The sequence below is a fragment of the Mustela erminea genome, chromosome 5, assembly GCF_009829155.1.
Source record: "Mustela erminea isolate mMusErm1 chromosome 5, mMusErm1.Pri, whole genome shotgun sequence".
In the NCBI taxonomy this organism is placed as follows: Eukaryota; Metazoa; Chordata; class Mammalia; order Carnivora; family Mustelidae; genus Mustela; species Mustela erminea.
The window spans coordinates 145,105,285-145,124,183 of record NC_045618.1 but is presented as its reverse complement, the minus strand read 5'-3'; the positions used below and the strand labels follow the sequence as shown (position 1 = coordinate 145,124,183).

At 63.7% G+C, this 18,899-nt stretch overlaps 1 protein-coding gene across 1 annotated transcript; it reads right to left on the bottom strand.

The window, feature by feature from the left end:
- Positions 1-100: 100 nt before the first annotated feature.
- LOC116590239 (formin-like protein 5) lies at positions 101-18,827 on the bottom strand. Its single transcript, XM_032341830.1, has 8 exons — positions 18,708-18,827; positions 17,981-18,098; positions 15,640-15,812; positions 8,180-8,428; positions 3,297-3,312; positions 3,079-3,264; positions 2,690-2,717; positions 101-2,563 (listed from the first exon to the last, which is right to left on the bottom strand). The coding sequence occupies exons 1-8, from the start codon at positions 18,825-18,827 to the stop codon at positions 2,437-2,439; spliced, it is 1,017 nt and encodes a 338-aa protein (XP_032197721.1). The 3' UTR covers positions 101-2,436.
- Between the last annotated feature and the right edge of the window lie 72 nt (positions 18,828-18,899).

Sequence of the window (18,899 nt, the reverse complement as noted above, 5' to 3'; positions counted from 1 at the left end):
GTTCTGTTGCGCTACCTACAGCAGAGGGCTCGGGGGCTTTTTCCTTTGTTTCGGAGGCCTGATTGGTTCAACCCAAGTTAATAGGGTGAAGGGTTTTTTGTTTGTTTTTGGATTTTCTGGGGTTTTTTTTTTTTTTCATAAGCATTTTTTGTTTGGAAAATGGTGTCTGTATTTTCCCCCATACTCTGCGTTTAGAGGGGAACCTCTTTTGTTTCCTGTGCAACATAAGAAAATTATGAAAATTAGTAGCAAAAAAAAAAACCTTTGAGACTGCCCTGAAGAAGGGATAAAACACCAAGTTATTACCTTCAAGTTTTTGTTGTAAACTCTGAAGTCACAGTTTTCAATGGTCATCAGTAAGGCTGGGAACATTTAAGTGACGTTAGGAGACCTTAAAAAAAAAAGGAAACACCCATCCCTGTGGCAAGATCAGGAAAGCTGGAGATGAGTTGCCGCTGTCGGGTCGCGCTAAGCCTCCCGAAGTGCCTGAGTGTGGCGCGTCCCAGGCTGCTGCTGTTGGAGGCTGCGTCGCGGACAGACTCCCTGCGCACACCCCGTGCTGTTCCATAGCGGCAGCGAGTAGCTCTGCGGGACCAGACCTCGCCAGCTTGCCCGAGGAGGGGCGCGGCCCCGGCATCAGAACATCTCCCGCTCGGGCCGAGCAGCGACAGCTCTGCGCACCCGCTGGGCTTCGGAGCTCATGTCAGTGGCACGTGGCGGTGTCTCAAGGGCCAGAAAGAGCCAGTAAGGTCTGTCCGCGTGTGGTGGGTTCCCTTTCGTTAAAGGGCATGCGGGTGTCTATACTTGCTTTCTGGGGACCCGGTTCTGTGACTGCCAGTTGATGGGAAGAAGAGAATTTCCCATTGTTCTCAAGTGCCTTGGTAACGTGTCGGTTCCCGCATGGTGGCGAACAGACTTGCTGTTGTCACCTCTCACCCAATAACCCTACTAGAGGACGGACGGCTCTTGGACGCGGGCAGCCCGTCCTTTTCTTTCAGAGATACTGATTTGGTCACCGCAGGCAGCGAAAAATAAGAGATAAGGGAATGAGTGGCCCTGACACCGAGAGGAGGATAAAACTGTGGCCCTCGAGATTGCCGTTTTGTCTCCGCGCTGCCCGATAGCTAAGCGCCCTCCCTGTGTGTCTCCTGCTAGAACTGTGGCAGTGGGACTCAGCGGATCGTGGAGTCCAAGGGCATTTTTGTGTCTTTGGGCTTTGAGCCCTTCCCATGTGCGCATCCCACCCCTGGCGCCTGCAGGTCCCCATGCAGACCACTGGGAGCTCACTTTGGCCAAAGTCCTTTTTAGGGCTGCTCGCGGGTGCGCTTAAAATCTCGGAGTTTCTAAACTCAAGTGCCTGAGGCCTGTCCTGCCCCAGGCTTGACTTCATTTTCAAAGTCTGATTTGAAAGTTCAGTGTCGGTTTCCTTTTAAAATCTCCATTGTTTCGCTTCAAACAAGGTGATCTCTAGCTTTTCCGGCCACGAGCTCTGAGCGCGCCTGTGAGGGAGGGAGGTCTCGGGGGCCGGTGCGCGTGCTCGTGTGGCTCCCGGTCGTGGAGATGATCGCGTCATCCTCGCGTGACTTAAGGCATGACGTCCCCTGTCCGACCTGTTCTAGTTCCTTGCACCTGATGACGCTCCCGTCAGGAACGCTGGCGACACGGACGGAGCTTTCCTTGTCCCCGGCTGGGAGCCGTCCGTGTCCTAGGGGGCTGCCGCGTGTCACTTGAATCGGGCTCGTAACACTATTGTATTCTTACGGTCTTACATGAGGAGAACCTGTAATGTTAGTAAAACCTACCCCCAGAACTGTTCGGCCTTGGGTCTGCATTAAACAGTACAATCCATGTTCACGCAAAACCTGGCTGGGAATGTGTGCTTTCTTTACCTCCCGTGAGACAGCTTTGCTCTCGGGTCAGTCCTGACCCACATTAGACTAAGTCGGTCTACCGGTAGCGAAGTCGTCATGAAGACCGACGGAACGAACCGTCTCCTGCGGGCGGTGGATGCTTTATTTTGGTACAGTGCCTCGGTACGGCATCTGCTGCCGCTTAGTACGTGTGTTAACCCGTGTTTCCCATGTGTTTTACTTGGCCAGTTTTTACCTGGTTTTTGAAGGTCTAAGCTTATCCTGTATATACAGGTTGTTATTAAGCAAAGCTTTTCAGCTTCTAATCTGTCTAGTATTTTTCTAAGAATAATTGGAGAAATATTTGCCATTGATTTTGATGTACAATACGGATGTGCCCCCCAGCGCGCTGGTTCCTGTCCCCACTCCGTCCGTTGTATGACTATTGTAATCGTATGTCTGAAATGATTCAGTATTTTGAGATATTAGTATACCCGTAACTATTAGTGCAATAAAAATCTCTCAGCTTATCTGTGCGGCGGAGAAAGGATGTGAGTCTGAGGTGTGAGTCTGTTCTGAGTCACCTTCATTTGCTGTCCCGCCTGGGTACGGAACGATGTCTCGGCAGGACGCGCCAGGCACGGGGAGGGGTTCGCAGGTCCCTCGGTGGCAGTGGCCTAAGGAGGTGACAGCACGGAGCACGGATCCGAGTCCTGTGGCAGAGGAAGGGGTGGCCGTTGACGTAAGCAGTCCCAGAGTGTGGGGACCAGAGAACAGCCCAGGGGAGATGTGGTCTCCCGTTCCGCCCCCGAGCCCCTGCAGGCAGGAGGTGGCCTTACCTGTAGCAGAGCGGGGAAACGGAAGCTCCTCTCCCCGGAGAAGAGGCATGAGTTAAGGTGTGCTGTTGCAGCTCATCTCCTCGTTAGAGAGCTGGTATTTCTGACCGGGTGGTTCTAGAGCTCCTGAGCCCTCGGCACCTCCCGGCTCCGCCTCCAGCAAGGACGAGTCCCACTCACTGGGGGCCGCTTCCCTGCCGGTTTCTGCCTGTTACCTGAAAGCAGGACCTTGTTCTGCTTCTAGCCTCCTGCCAGCACGCTTCTGCTGCCGCCTCTCCTGCGAAGGTCTTCCAGGTGACCCACATAGAGACGGGGCAGCCTACCCAGCCATGCAAATGAGCCCGAGGCCCAGAAGTGACAAGAAACAAACTGTACAGGTTAAAAAAGGATACTTTGGGGGAAACTGGAAATTTTTAAACGCTCTCCCACACAGAGGCACCGTAGCACACTAGGCTTCCACTGCTCGCGGACACCGGAACCCGTGCGTCCAGCTCTGCTGCATGCTTCGTGCTGTGCTGCCGGTGGGAGCGGGTCCGTCACCGTGTGGCCCCGAAGAAACCGCAGTCCGGCCAGGGTGGCAGAGGGCGTGCCGTGCTGGGCGCTCCATCTGACTCTGGCGGCGCGAGCTGGGAGGGAGCTGAGTGTGCTCTGGTGAGGCTGGGGGCGTCCTGGGCCAAGGAGGCTGAGGGAGGGGGCTGGGGCAGGGCCCAGATTGGGCCCCTGGGTGCGAGTTTGAGGGTACCCAGGTGGTCAGGACGTGTGTGATGGTGGCTTTTACTGGGACTGATCTGAGAGCAAGCGAGGAGGGGCGGGCACAGAGGGCAAATGACCCCGGCATACTGTCCGCCGAGCTCAGTCGAGACCCGAGCTGAGACCAGTCGGACGCTTCGCGGATCGAGCCACCCAGGCGCCCACGCTTCTGCCATAAATGCTTCATTCTCCAAACCGTCCTGGACCGAGCCCCCGCGCCAGGCCCTGTGTGAGGCGCTTCGCACACGCTTCATTCTCAGGAGCGCCCCAAGGCAGCTTCAGCGTCGTCTCCCGGATGAATCAGACCCTCCGGAGATTACCTGTCGGGGAACTGCCCTGCCTCCAGGGCACCTAGGAAAGGCACACGCGTCTGGGACAGCCCCCGCTCAGCAGAACTCCTGCTCCAGTTCACCTGGAGGGCAGGTCCTACCCGCAGGTGCTCCCGGACGGGCTGTGCACAGCCCCGGAACTCGGCGGCCCGCCTGGGGCATCGGCCGAGAGCTCAGACTGGGGCCGGATCTCAGCTCTCCGGGGCTTAAGTGGGCCCTTAGCGCTGAAGGCTGAGGAGGCCTCTGGCTCACGAGCACCACATTAGGCTCCAAACATCAATAAACCCTGTGGCCTTTTTTTTTTTTAAGGGGTGTCTGGGTGGCTCAGTCATTAAGCCTCTGCCTTCAACGCTGCCAGGGTCTTGGGATCGAGCCCCGCATCGGGCTCCCTGCTCAGCGGGAAGTCTGCTTCTCCCGCTCCCTCTGCTTGTGCTCCCTCTCTCTTTCAAAAAAATAAAATATTTAAATATATATATATATATATTTTCAAGTAACCTCTATACCCAGCATGGAGCTCAAACAGCAGCTTGGAGATCAAGAGTGGCGGGCTCTACCAACCGCCAGCCAGGCTCCCAGCCCCCGCCCCGCATCCCTTTTAATGGGAAAACTTCAAAAGAAATACTGTCTCAAACCGGTGTCTCATTCCTTCCTCATGGCTCTTCATTGTGAATTATAACGGGAAAAATACCTCCTTCCTACTCCTCTTCGGATCCGAGCACGTTCCTGAGCGGCCGGGAGGCCGCGGCGCCCGTTCGAGCAGCACCGCCTGCCCCCACATCTCGCCTTCACCGCACGGTCACGACACAGGCCATTGGATTTACACAATAATCCTTTAAACTTGAGACATTGCGGGGCGCCTGGGTGGCCCGGCCCCGTCAGTTGAGCGTCTCACTCGGTTTCGGCTCAGGTCACGATCTCAGAGTCGTGGGATGGAGCCCCGGGTCTGGTTTCGTGCTCCGCCGCGGAGTCTGCTTGAGACTCTGTCTCTCTCTGCTGCCCCTCCCCGTGCTTGCGTGCTCTCAGAATAAAATCTAAACTCTTGGGCCTTTCCCCTGCAGCCTGTTTCCCAAGCGATCATGGCCAGTCCTCACGCTGACATGAGTGTCCCGGTCCCCGTCCTCCAGGGGCCTGGGACGCAGAGCTGGATGGTCCGGTCGCCTCCCTACCTGGCCAGGCTGCGGGCGTGACTTCCGCGCCGGCGCCCCTCCCACAGCGCCCCGGCCTCTGGCTCCCGCGTCACCCTCGCCAGGCCACCCCGCGCTGCCTCCCAGACGCCCCATGTCCTTTCAGGGAACTCTTCTTGGGAAGTAGTGTTCTCTGCACAATACCTGTTCAAGAACTTGCTGAATACGAGGGGAAAGTCCCAGATTCCAGTAGCTCCACGGGCTGTTCACCATCCGCTGCCTCGGGGCTCAGCCAGGAGTGAGCACCACTTGCCAAAAGAAAAAAAAAAAAATTTTAAAGAATTTTTATTTATTTGACAGAGATCACAAGTAGGCAGGGAGACCGGCAGAGAGAGGAGGAAGCAGGCTCTCTGCTCGGCAGGGAGCCTAACTCGGGGCTCCATCCAGGGACCCTGGGATCATGACCTGAGCCGACGGCAGAGGCTTTAACCCACTGAGCCACCCGGGTGCCCCTTAGAAAATGAAATCTCAGATAAAATCACCTGCTTTTCTGCTCGTCAGGATTCAAAGAACCTTGGTCTACTACTGCACCCGTAGCGGGGTCCTGGTGTCGCGGTCATGAACTTGCCCTATAGCCACCACCTCATCCCCCTGCCCAGGGGCCCCCAGACCGGGGCCTGTGTGGTGAGAGGACTGGCCAGGCTGCTGTGTTGCCACCCTCGCCACTGACCAACCGCCCTTGGCTGAGCACCTAGCCGGGCGAGGAGCTGAAGGGACACAGGCAGCCCTCACGGAAGCGAGCCCCTCCCCCAGGAGAGCACGCTGTGGCCTCCTTGGTCTTGTCATCTTCCTGGCCAGTCCGGGGCCGGACAGCAAGGTGCCCAAGGTCCAGGGTGTCAGGCAGAGGCAGGAACCCTCTGCCAAGAGGGACACTGCACCAGAGCTCACGTGGTGGGAATGGGCTTGGAGGGTCCCCCCAGGACCCCTGAGGTCTGGGTCCGGGCCACCCTTCTCTCTCACTGTCTGGGTTGCTCTGTTTCCCTGGGGAGGGCAGAGAACGGAACTACTTCCATCTTGTGCCTGGTTACAGGCAGCCCTGTGACCTCCTGGTGGCCGGCCCTGCAGAAAGGATCGGCTCCTTGGCTCCGGTCCCTGGTCCTCGGCATGTCCGGTCTGACCGCTGAGCGGCCAGTAGTGAACCCCCAAGGGCAGCGGGACCGACAGCACACACCACCTGCTGAGACTAGTGGCGATCCGGCCCACTGGGCTCGGCGGGGAGTCCCGCGGCCAGAAGCCACAGCACATGTCCAGTCACGCTTGTCTCCATATGGACTCTAAGGTCACAAAACTGGTTTCTTCCTGGCAGGATAGTCAGTCCCTAGAACAGCACCTGACCAACCCATGACTGTTTCTTGGAGTGAATGACGGCAAACGGCCCCCACCGAGCAGGCAGGAGGACAGCAGAGAGGGGTGACCTCCTGAGTCCGGGAGGGCCTCCTGTGTTCCCGCAGCACACTTCCATGGGGGCCCTGTCCTGGGGTACGGGGAGGTCGGCAGCACCAGCCCCAGGAGTGTCCCCGTGTCCAGGGGGAAGGCAGATGAGGGTCACGGGGCACATAGCTCAGGGTGGGTGCATACACCGCACGTGTGCCCCCCGGTGGGGGCGTCGGAGGACGGTCCTTGAGGGGCACACCTTTTACACCGAGCCCCCAGGGGTGAGGGAGTAGCAGGGGCGGAGCGCAGAGCCCGGGGCCAGGCATACCCGAGGGCCCGGCAGAGCTCAGCAGGGAGTCAGGGGCAGAGCGGGCACGGAGCAGCTGGATGACGGCCCCCCGGGAGCCGCGGGAGCCTCCAAGGCTTTCAGGACTGGCTGCCTGGTTGGGTACTCACCTGGTGGCAGGGGCGGGCGCTGAACTGGGAGCCGTGGGGCGAGGGCGGGGGCCTGCGGGGGTGCGGGCAGAGCAGCAGGCAGAGTGAGGGACCCAGGGCGAGGATCTGGGGTGGCGCGGTGAGGGCGGCCCCGGAGGTGGGGACTCCCAGGGGTCTGACCTGCCTGACCAGAGAGAATACGTGTGGGGGACAGTCACAGAAGCAGGTGAGTGGGAGAACTCCCCAGGTCTGGCTCACTAACGACAGGAGCTGGTTATTAAAAGCACAAAGATGCAGGACGCCTGGGCGGCTCAGTGGGTTAAGCGACTGCCTTCAGCTCAGGTCATGATCCTGGAGTCCCGAGATGGAGCCCCACATCCGGCTCCCGGCTGAGCAGGGGGTCTGCTTCTCCCTCTGACCTGTTGCATTTCATGCTCTCTCTCTTTCTCTCTTTAAAAAAAAAAAAGAAGAGGAAGAAGGGGCGCCTGGGTGGCTCAGTGGGTTAAGCCTCTGCCTTCGGCGCAGGTCATGATCTCAGGGTCCTGGGATCGAGTCCCGCATCGGGCTCTCTGCTCAGCGGGGAGCCTGCTTCCCCCTCTCTCCACCTGCCTCGCTGCCTACTTGTGATCTGTCTGTCAAACAAATAAAAAATCTTTAAAAAATAAAAATAACAATAAAGGCACAAAGATGCAATGGGCACAGAGCACTTGTCCCTTGCCTATTGCCACCCTGGGGCCTGGGGCAGTGAGTCACCGGCCGCAGCCCTCACCCTGAGGTCTCGCGTGGGCACCCCCCTACAGCCTCCTCATGCTTCCCTCCAGGTAGGCCAGCTTAGGCAGGCCCAGGGCACTCCCCGCGGCCCTCGCCTCCCAGCTCCAGATGCCTCACTTGCCCTGGGACACCCAGCTTTCCGCTCTCCCTGCCCACCCGGACACTCAGAAGAAAGGACATGGCTAGTGGGGCGGGCCTGAGAGCCGGGCTGTACAGGATCCGGGAGCGCCTGCAGGCAGACCACAGCCCAGGCAAAGGCCTTGAGGTGCGTGACCCGGGGTCAGGTGAGAGTCCGCGTCGCTGGCTGTTGGGCGAGCTGGGGGCGCCTTGAGGGGCAGGACTGCATCCGGAATCAGAAAGTCCCCAAGAACAGAGAGCCAGGTGTGATACAGCAATTCAGGTGGCCCGCTGGGACCCGGCGCTTTCCCCGAGGCCCGACCGCCACAGCTCCACCAAGCCTAGCAGAGACTTGTCCCGTGGGTGTCCCTCCCTTGCTAAGCCTGGGCAACGGCAGGCTTGGGAGGGCGCCTCAGGGGACCCCTCCCGGTGAGAGCTCTAGGGGACAAGGAGGACCCGACCAAACCCTCCGCCACCCCCACCCCCTCCACGCCCCTGGCCCTCCCCACAGCCAGCCCGCGCTGTCCCCGCACCTGCTGGGCACGCGGCCCCCTTGACCTTGGGCCGGCGCTGGTCGTGCGCTGCGGGGAAGAGCGGCCGCCAGGCGGCGCCCGCGACCCGGCGTCCGGGACCGGGGTCCTGGCCGGGTGGAGGGAACCGCGGAGAGCGAGCCGCGGGCCGGCCGCGCAGCTGTCGCTCCTGGGTCCCCGCCGAGCGCACCTGCCCTCGCGCTGGCGGACAGGTGGCCGCGGCTCCGGGCCCGAGCTGGTTGCCCGTGGGGGCTCCGCGACCCGTCAACGCCACAACCACGCGCCACGGCGGAAGGTCGGCGCGGAGCCCCGTGGTTCTCGAAGCTTCCGCCGCCCCTCGGAGCTGGGTCTGGCGGACCCGCGTCAGGCCCCACGGGGTGCAGCGCCGTCAGGGTGCGCCCCCGCCTGGCAGACAAGGAGCCCACGCTGCCTGCGCCCTTCTCCCCGCAGGCGCGTCCCCCCTCCCGGGTAACCCCAGCTCCCCCTTCCTGCCCGCAGCCCCCTGCGCTGGCCCCTTGGGGCTCTGCTCTGGCCTTGGAGAGACACCCCCTCCTCTGGGTAATCTCCAGCCCCTCCTCTGTCCTCAGGCCCCACTACAGCTCCTGTGTTTCGGGCTCTAGGGGAACAGGGTGGAGAAAGTCAAGAAAGAAGTTGAAAAGAGGGAAGGAGCCCACAGGTGTACCTGGGCTGGGGTCTGGGCCCTCAGGGTCAGGAAGGGCAGCTGTGAGAAGGAAGGTGCTCCTCCCCCTTCCTGGGCCTCCCTCTGGTTGCTCTGGAGGCTTATGGAGCCCTGCCATCCTGCTCTTCTCCAGCCTCAGTTTCCCCCCAGCAGGCCTCCCAGGGCTGTCCCCAGGCTGACAGGGGCCCCACATGGCACTGTGGGGTCAGCAGCAAGCAGGACAGCACAGATGGTGGTGAACCAGGCAAAGAGCACCTGTCACCAAGCACGGCAGGCCGGGGCCAGGCAGGAGCAGGGCACAGGGGCTGATGGCACCAGCCCTAGCATGACCTCCTGGTGACCCAGGATACAGCTGGCCGGTGGAGGACCTTAACTTCTGGCCTCTGGTGTGGCCTCACCATAGCCCTGAGCTCCACACAAGGGAAGCCTCCTTGCCATCAGTTCTGCCCCAGGAGAAAGGAAGGCTCTCTTCCTGCCTCCTCCCCTGACGTCCGCTGACTCCTGCCCTGCCCCGCCCCAGCACCCTGGTTCCAGCCCCTGCCTCTGCCCAAGGAAGCCTTCTGGAGCCTCCCAGCAGCCACTGCCTCTGTCCCTGCCCACCCTCAGTGGGGTCCTGCAGAAGCTCACGGAACCTGGGTCCTTCCCTGATGTCCAGACCCCACCCTTTGACATCAGGTGACAAAGGGAGTCAGGGCCAGCTGCCCAGGGCCCCAGGGCCTCTCTGTGCTCCACTGGCCCCGGTGACAGCCCGAGGCCTTGGCCAAGGCAGCTACCCACCCGTGTGTCTCTGGGCCACTGTCTGTGAAGGGGGCCCACGGGGAGACCTGGGGGTGGCCGCAGCCATCACGTGCCAAGGAGCCCAGTAGGTCCCAAAGCCTCCTGGAGGCAGACCTCATCTGAACTCAGAGCCATTCATGTCCTCCTTTTAGACCAGGGTGTCCCCTAAGTCCTAGTCCAGCAGAGCCGCCTCTCCTCCGCAGCACTTGGCAAGCAGAGGAGGCCAAGACCCCCGAAGCCGCGCTCCAGGAGCCCGGGCAGGTCTGGGAACTGAAGCTCTGCGCGGACATCTTGCCTCCCGCTTCGCCTGGGGGTGGACGTGAAGCTCCTGGGGACTCCAGGGCAGTGGCTCCCGCCGCTCCGCGGAGCGCCTCGTGCGGTTGCGCACGTGTGTGCACGTGTGTGCTCTGCGCGTGCACGGGTACGCGGCGCGGTGTGTGCGTGCGCGCGCGCTGGCGTGACGAGGTGGGACAGACGCGGTCCGCCCTGGGACACCCCTCCCCCCCGCCCGGGCAGACGCCGGTGGGCCGGGGCCTGGGGCTGGAGCGGGGCTGGAGCGGGGCTGGGCGACTGGGAGCAGCCCCTGACCCGGCCGGAGCCCGAGTCCCGGCAGCGGCAGTCCCGGGAGGTGCGCTGGGAACGTGCACCGGGCGGCCCGCGGCGGCGCCATGGCAACGCGGCCCAAAGCGCTCCCCCTCCCCGCTCCCGTCCCGAGTGCGCGGGCTCCCGGCTCCCGGCTCCCGCTCCCAGCTTCGGAAGGGCGCAGGGCTTCCCGGCCTGGGGCGGGGGAGCGGGGCTGCGCGCCCCGGCGTCTGCGGGCCCCCTCCTGGCCGGCCGCCCGCCCCTGGATGCTGGGCGCAGCCCGTGGGTGTTCAGTCTCCCGTTCCATAGAAGGGAGGGGGGTGCAGAAATGCCCAGCACCCAGCAGGTGCCCAGCCACCCCAGGGTCCTTCCCGCTTCCGGGTGGGCTGTGGTCTCAGGGGTTGCAAAAGAGCTTTGGAGCCGCCCAGAAATCTCAGGGCTCTCTGTGCTGCTGCGGTGACAGCAAGCTTCAAAGTTCTCTGGACCCCGACCCTAGGCCTCAGGTCAAGGCTTCCCAGTGTGGGAGGGGCAGCCGGGAGCACTATGGAGAGAGCCCTGAGCTGCACATACGTCCCCTCCAGGGATGGGACCCATGGGAGGGCCAGTGCCCTTCACCGGGTCAGAGGCCTTCGCAGCGTCGGTCATCAGCAGGGCCAGGACACCAGGGCCAGACTGCACTCACGGCAGGCAGGGCCACCATTCTCTGAGGGAGAGCCCCTGGGCCTGACAGCAGCCGTGCCTGGCTCTGGGACCCAGCTGACCGTCCAGGGCCAGCTCCAAGCCCACTGCCTCCACGGGGGGGGGGGGGGAAGCTTGCCTGGCCTGAAGCTGTGGGGATGGGGACAAGTGTTTCCAGGGCGCAGGGAGGCTAAGCAAGTTGCCGGAGGGGACCTGGTGCATTCGTGAGGCGGCCTGAGGGACAGTGTGGTGACCCATGCTGGCTGAGCCTCCTGACGTCCACATGGGTCTGCTGCCGTTGGCCACCCTGGACCCCTTCCCCCCTCATCCCAAGGGTCTCACACAGGAGTCATCCCTGGGGCAGGGGCAGTGCCCTGGGCAGGGAGGGCTGAGGGTCAATACCACTCATCTGAAACCAGTTGTTTTCCTGACCTCACCTGGTGAGCGGGAAGGCCGAGACACCTGCCATGGGATCTCAGGCCGGGGCACCCGCTGGACCTCAGGCACCTGCAGACAGGGAGCTCTGGGGGTCCACCTGCAGACTCAGTCCCAGCTCCCGCTGGGGACCAGAGTCCCTGCGCCCAGGGATGCCCAGTGCCCCGCAGACGTCCTCACGGCTTCACCAGCAGATGCTGTGTCCCCAGGCCAGCGCGCCCCACGCGGGAGGAATGAATGAATGAGGCTTGCACGGGGGCAGCCCCATGCACCCGTTTGTAAGTGGGGGGGGGGGCTGTCCGTCTGTCTGTATGTTTGCACACGCGCATGGATGTGCTCTGCCTCAGGGGCCAGCTGCAGCTGCCCTCCCCTCCTCCACCTCAGGCCCCCTAATTTATGCCATGAGGGGGGCCGTCCACTCACTTGTTCCCCGCCTGGCAGCGGCTTTGTCCCCAGGCGGATTCCCAACGGCCGCCTTTGGGAAGAAAGGGCCCTTCACTGGCCGGCAGTGAGGTCACCAAGAGGGGCCGGACGCGCACAAAGGCCGCCGTTCCCACCCCCACCCCCCCCCCCCCCGCTGGCAGCTGCCTCTTTGTCCCCAGCTCTCAGCCTAAAAGAGACCCCAAGGGGCCCCAACTCAGCCTAGGCCAGGCCCAGCCTTCCTCCTGGGAAAATGAATGGCATGGGGGAGGGGCGGAAGCCGCCAGTCCCTGGGCTTGGCTCCCGAGGAGTGACAGCACCGGCTGGGGTGCAGACCCCACCCCAAACGCTATGCTGGGCCTGGGGCAGCTGTGGGGGCCTCAGCTCTGTTGGGGCGTGTCTGTATCTGGGTGTTCCCCGGATAGGCAGGCCACCAGGCTTCAGGGCTGGGGGCCGCAGGAAGGGGAGAGAGCTGGGTGTTAGGAGGCTGTCCTGAGGCAGGCGCAGCTGCTGTGCCACTGGCCTGGGGCGGGGCTTGCTCGTGGGGGGAGGCTCGAGGCAGAGCGCCCCGCACTCTGCCACCCAAACTGGCTCCTCCCGGGATCCCGTGATGCCTGGCCTGTGCGTGTGTTTGCTGTGTGTGTGTGTGTGCGCGCGCGCGCGCTCGCGTGTGCACATGCTTGCACGTGCGCCGGAGCGTAGTGGGGTGAGAGGGGCTGGCGGCCTCCACTGGTCTCTCCAGGCTATGAGAGGAGCCGGGGGAGCCCTAGTGCAGGGGCCCAGGGGGGGAGAAGGCGCTGGATGGGGGAGATGCGTGGGCAAAGGTCTGGTGGCCTGACCTAGGAGTTCAGTCAGGGCTGTGGGGTGGGAAGCCGGCGGTGTGGACACGTGGACCTCCCTCCCTAGCCTGCTGAGCCGCCCCCCTCCCCGCCAGCCGGTGGCACTTGGGCCCAGAGCTCCTTAGCAGTCTCTCCGCGGAGGGAGGAAGTGGAGCCTGAAGGGAGCAAAACAAAAGCCCTTGGCTTGTCCCAGACAAACAAAGGCCAGGCTGGACACCGGGGACAGCCGCTGGGGGCCCACGGCCCTGCCAGACGTGGTTGCGAGCAGAGCCTGCCCTGGCCAGACTCGAGGTGGGGGTGCCAAGCGCAAGAGCCAGGGACAAACAGCAGATGGCAGAGGACTGGGGTCCCACCAAAGCCTCTAAGATCTGCCCAGGGCCCCCTAAAGTCCCTGCATCTGGACTCCGGGCTGGGGGCACCAGCCAGGAAGCATGAGCAGAGGAGGCGGAGGCTGGGGGCCCGCAGGGAGGGCGGGGTCACCCCGTGTTGCAGGAGCCCAGCTCCTGGGCCTGGGTCACGGAGGAGGCCGCAGGGGATCAGGCACTGGGAAGAGGCTGCACTCTCCCCCGAGGGGCCAGGCACCCTGTGCACCTTCAGGCTGGGGGGCAGCAGAGCTGGGGGATAGGAGAGGCCGGGCCTCTGGTTCCTACCCCTCCCCGGGAAACAGCTCCCGCCTGGTTGCCTAGTGCCCGGAATGTCCATTGTGCGGGTAGCTTAGCAACACGCCTCGGTCACCCCTGCCGTCCCCGCCCCACAGCCCGCGGCCGGCATTCCTGGGCCCAGAGTCTCCACAGGCCTCCCGCGTGTCCAGCAGCCCCGAGCCCTCCCCGCCTCTGCGCCCAGCACCCGGGAGCCGCGGCCACTGGCACAGGCGGGTGGGGGGAGGGGCGCGCCGCTCCCTGCCACGTGCTTCCTCCCGGCTCCGCCTGTGCCTCTGAGGCCACAGCCCCGGGTTCCCAGCGCGCTTCCTTCCCGCTTCAGCCCCGCTTAGGTCCACCTTCTCGCAAATGTGGTGACTGTAGGGAGAGCCACAAGCGGCTGTGGGGAAGGCAGGGGTGAAGGGGCAGGGACGGGAAAGGGGCATGGGTTCCAGGGGACGCCTGAGTCAGGAGAATGGCCTGGGTGCCCCCCACTGCATGCCCATTACACTGTGATGAAAGGGATTTCTGAGCCATTTTCTGGGGGACAGTTCAGACCTATTGGCAGCAGTGGAGCAGGGGTCCAGGGCTGAGGGGAGGGTCTAAAAGGAGGAGACAGGGTGGTCACCCGGAGCTGAGAAGCCAGGGCAGGCGCTACCTCCGGGGTGTGGGACGGAGCCTTCTCGGGGGTGGGAAGCAAGGGACCCTGCACCCCCATCCTCCCTTCTCCCACGCTCCGCACTGGGGCCCCTCTGCCAGCCCCAAACCCACGTCTGGGTCTGTGGCCGCTGGATCCGTGCCGCAGCGGGGAGCAGAGAATGGACGGCTCCGTGTCGCCCTGCCAAGGACCAGCTCACTGCCTCCTGCCCGCCCTACAGCGCGTGACCCCGCTGTCCCCCCAACCCTTCCCCAGGCTAGAAAACCCTAGAAAAGCGCCAGGGCCCTGACCCCAGGAGGGGAGGCTGTGAGCGGGAGTCTGAGCCCCGACAGGGGCAGGGCTGCTGCCCCAGAACCCAGAGCGACCAATTGGTTGAAGCAGCCCTGGGCATTTTCCCCTTTAAGAGAAGGCGTCGTGGAAAATGTCAGGAAAATACAAATGCCGAGAAAATGCACAGCCTTCCAGGTCCAAGGAGGGCTGGGCTTGTGCTCTGCCCGCCGCCTTGACTCCCCTCACCCGGTGTCCAGCCACTTTCCCCGTTCAGGGGCTCATGATCGTTCCTTCAACCCACGGAATAGCCACTCAGGCTTCCCATTTCCCAAATGTCTCATTTTGTGAAATGAGCTGGAGACACAGTCGTCTCAGGGGAAGGATTTGGGGACTTGACACAAACATTCCAGCCAGGCTGAGGCAAAGCGAAGCCCTAATTGACAACAGCCTGGCCTTGGAGAGGGAGGTCCATGGTCTGGAAGCTTCCCTGGAGCTGGCTGGGCTGCTTACGCTCAGGATGTGTTGGGTTTGCTTAAGAAACAGGAGGAGGACGGTTGGGGAGACGCCAGGTCCCCTGGCAGGAATCCGCGCGCCCCCCCACCCCGGGTTCCACATTCTGTAGGTCCGGGGTGGTGTGCTGGTCCCTGGCGGCCGCGGGAGGGTCGCAGCCCCAGGGAGGGTTCCTGGACCCGCGTGCGGCCAGGGTCGGGACGGGTCGTGCCGCGGGGAACAGGAGAACCGCCGAGTGGGTTTGCGAGGAGGGCCCGGCCCGCACAGAGCACGGGAGTCCGCCTGGCGGAGGACACGACCTTCCAACACCAGGGAAGGAAGGGGGGCCCTGGAGGTCACAGGGGGTCTCCGGAGGCAAAGGGCAAGGTGGGCCAGCGAGCAGGGGTGGGGCGGAGCTCCCTGATCCGCCCGCGGGCCGGCGCGGTGGCGGGGCTGCCGCGGGTGGGGGAAGCAGCAGGTGGCCGGCGGGGGGCGATGGGGTGGCCCGCCTGGCGGGGCGGGGGTGCGGGGCCAACCCGTGCGCCGACCCTCCTCCCCGCCCCGGCCCCTCTGCTCCTTCTAAAAATGGGCGTGCGCCCAGCCCGTCCCCCTCGGAAGGGACAGATGTCAGGGAGAAAGCTGATTACTGTCGGAGGCTGGAGGCTGTGACCGGAGCTCCGGGTGAGGGTGACCCAATTCCGAGCTATTCTCGGCCTGGTGGGAGCCGAGCTATTCCCTCCCGCCGACGCCGCGGCTCCGGGGGCGGCCTGACTTTGAAACGCCCTCCTCGCTCGGCGGGGCCCGGGGCCCTCGGCCCGCCCCGCCGCACCCCGCCCGCGGGGTCTCCCTCCCCACCGCGCCGGCGGGCGGGCCGCGTGACCGGGGCCGCGGCTCGGAAGGGGCCCGCCCGCCCCTCCTGCGCCCGAGAAGGGAGGAGCGCGCGGCCGCGGCGGGGGGCGCGGGGGGCGCGGGGGCGCAGCGCCGAGGTCACGGCGGACCTGGGAGGCCGGGAGAGGCCGGGAGCCCGCGAGGCGCGTTGGGTGGGGGCAGGCGTCCGGGGCCGCCGGGGCGGGCGGGTCCCCGCGGTGCTCGCGGCGCCTCACTTCGCGCTTCCCTCGGAGCGCGGGGGGCACGAGGGCGGGGAAGTCTCTCTCGTCGTCCTCAAGCGCCCCTGGGGCCAACCGCCCTTCAAGGCTTGCCTCAGGTCGCAAAGGACACGCTCAGATGGACCCAGCAGCCGCGGCCGAATTCTGGCCGCCTGGGAATCTGCCGCAGGGCCTGGGGGCTTCCTGGAGGCGGCAGTGAGAACAATCAGACGTTCCAGGGCACCGGGCTGGCTCCGGCGGACGAGTGCGCCATCGCGCCACTCCTGATCTCGGGGCCATGCGTCTGAGCCCCACAATGGGTGCAGACATTATTTTTTTAAAAATAAATTTTAACTTAAAAAAATAGACCAGAAATGTTCCGTGAGGACTGCGGAGCAAATGCTGACTTGATCCTTCATCTCATGGCAGCTCCTCCCCACCCCCAGCCCAAGGCAGGCACTGTGTTCGTCGTCCTCTGCCAGGAGGAGGGAGGTGACTTGTCACCATGGCGCCAGAGGGAGGACGGGAAGCGGGCAGGCTCAGAGCCTGCGCCCATCAGGGCTCGCCTCGCCCCGCAGAGGAGGGCAGAGCGAAGTCTGGCCATCCTGGCTCCAGTTCAAGTCCAGATTCCTGGTCCCTCTGGGGCTGCAGGGGCCACCTGCTGGCAAAGCCCTCCTGACGGTCCCAACCCCCAACCACACCCACACCCACCCTGCCCCCCAGAGCTTAACCCCCTTCCCCTGCTTTGTTTGCTCCCACCGTGCACTTCTCACCTGCACAGTCTGTGCCTGGTTCCCAGCCCCAAGGACAGGCTGGGCTGCCCCAAATGTCTGGGTCCTCAGCACCAGGAGGGGCATGGTCCGCACTTGCTGGGTGGGAGCACCCCGTGAGAGGCTGGCAAGGAGGGCAAGGTTCTGAGAATCGGGCACAATCAGCCCCCACATGCACACTCCCTCCTGGGGGTCATCAAGAGCTAAGACCTCCAGCAAGGCTGACCCGGGTACCCTCACACCTGAGGCCCCGCCTGGAGGCAGGGCCATCCCCAGGCTGCCCCCTGAGCCCAGAAGCCTTTCGGCAGAGTGGGGCAGAGTGGGGCAGAGTGGGGCACTGGGTCTGGGCGGTTGGCCTGTGCTTGGAGCAGCCTTGCAAACAGGGCAGGCAGCTCCCAGCCTGGAGGAGGTGTCCTAGACACCTAGTGAAGCTTCCCACCAGCACTTCCCATCTTACTCTTCCCGGCCTGCAAGCTGGTCTCCTGCCCCAGGCCTACCCACTCCCACCTGGCAAGGCTTCCTGCTCTGCCTCCTCCAATTTCCACCCACCCTTCCAGCCCCTGTATGACTGTCACCTCTTCTGAGGAGTCTTCCAGGATTACAGCAGAGATTTCTCTCCCCTTTGGCCTCTGGGGTCACAACCTAGGGGACCACACAGGGTGGGAGAAGGTCCCTGGTGGGCAGGCAGAAGCTGGAGGTCTGTATCCCGAGTCTCATTTTCTCTGGGCCTCAGTTTCTCCACACGTGCAGTGAGCTAGGGTGGGTCAGGAACAGGATCATCTCCCTGGGCCTGGGGTCCCACAGAGCCTGCCTGCCCTCGCTTCCACGTATCAGAGGCAAGGGGCCCATGTTCCTTGGAAGACAGGGTTAGGGGGTGGGGGGGGAAGGTTGGTGGGCCACAGATCTAGAGTAGGGGTAGGGGGCAGGTGTGGGGAAGTCCACCCGCTGTCTGTCTTCACAGAACAAACTGCCCTTCCCTGTCACATGGCTAGACAACGTGTGGCCCCCAGGGGCCTGCCACCCAGTGCCTGTCGGAAATTCAGGCTCAGTCCCAGGACCCTCGCCGCCCCAGGGGCTCCCGCTGGGGGAGGTGAGCCCCTCACAGGTAGGGAAGGCAAAGCATGGCAAGGGCTCAGGCAGCACACACCAGGGCTGACAAGGGCAAGGCGGGAGGGCCCTTCCTGGGGGAAGCGGCTGGAGCCAGCCTCCATGGAGACCGAAGCAGACTCTAATCCTGTCCATAGGGCAGGATCCTGGGCTGCCGCCCAGGGACTGGGTGAGCCAGGGACTCTAGGCCTTCAGGGACCCTAGGCCTTGGTGGGGGTGGGGGGCAGCAGTAGAGGCAGCAGGATGTGTCACAGCGTGAGTACAGGAATTTCCAGGAAAAACGGAGCGTCACAGGGAGCATCTGGGTGAATCCTCGCCCTGTGACCAGCCCCATGCCGCTGACTTGCAGGGGTGATGACACAGACCTGCAGACTCACTCGCCACGGGCGCTGGTGGTGCCTCTGGACCCAGGACCCCCTTCTGCAGAACCGAGGCGCACTCACCGGGGATCGCGGGCTGGGCGATGTGGGAGAATAGTGGGGCAGCCCGAGGCTGCTGGTGGGAGGCATGGAGACACCGGTGTGGGTCTCAAAGGGTGCACAGGCGTTCCTGGGGGGCTTAGGGTGACATGGAGCTCCAGGCTGAAGCTGAATGGGGCCTGGAGGTTACCTGGGGTGAGGCTGATGCCCAGGGGCTTGTGTGGGGCCTGGCAGCACAGCTGAGGGGCCAGAGGGCCCCCCGGACTTCGGAGCTGCCCCGGGCCAGGTGTGAGGGTCTCCTGACCTCAATCCTCTAGCTCCCACAGGCCCAGGGACGCCCAGGGCTGTAGTCTAGGCCATCCTCAGGCCACGTGGAGGAGGCTGCTCGGGCAGATCCGTGCGCTCTGCAGAGCATGGAGGGTTATGACCTGGGCCAGGGGTCTCACCCAGCTTTCTGCAAGGCCAGCCCAAGGCACAGGTCCCTCCTGTCCCCCAAGCTAGGCATTTGCTCAGAGGTCGGGACGAGTGCTGGGAGGAGAGTAAGAACACTGGGTTAGTGGTTCCAGGGCCCCAGAGGAACTCTGATGGGACTCAGGTCCTGTCAGGAGCCTGGGCAGGAGAAGGGAGGCCCCCCAGGCCTCTAAAGCTGCCCCAGGAGCCCAGTCCTCCAGCAGGCCCACCCCACCTGGCACCTTTGCAAGGACTCACAGGCCTGGGGCTGGAAGGGCAGGCCTGTTTTTGGAGGGGGTGTGGGGGGGTTCTTCTTGAGTTCTAGGCCCTTCCAGAAGCACAAGAGGCGGTCCATGCTGTAAATGCCATGCCAGGCCGGGCTGTGAAGGCAGGGTCCAGTGCTCTGGGACACACAGATGGACAAGTG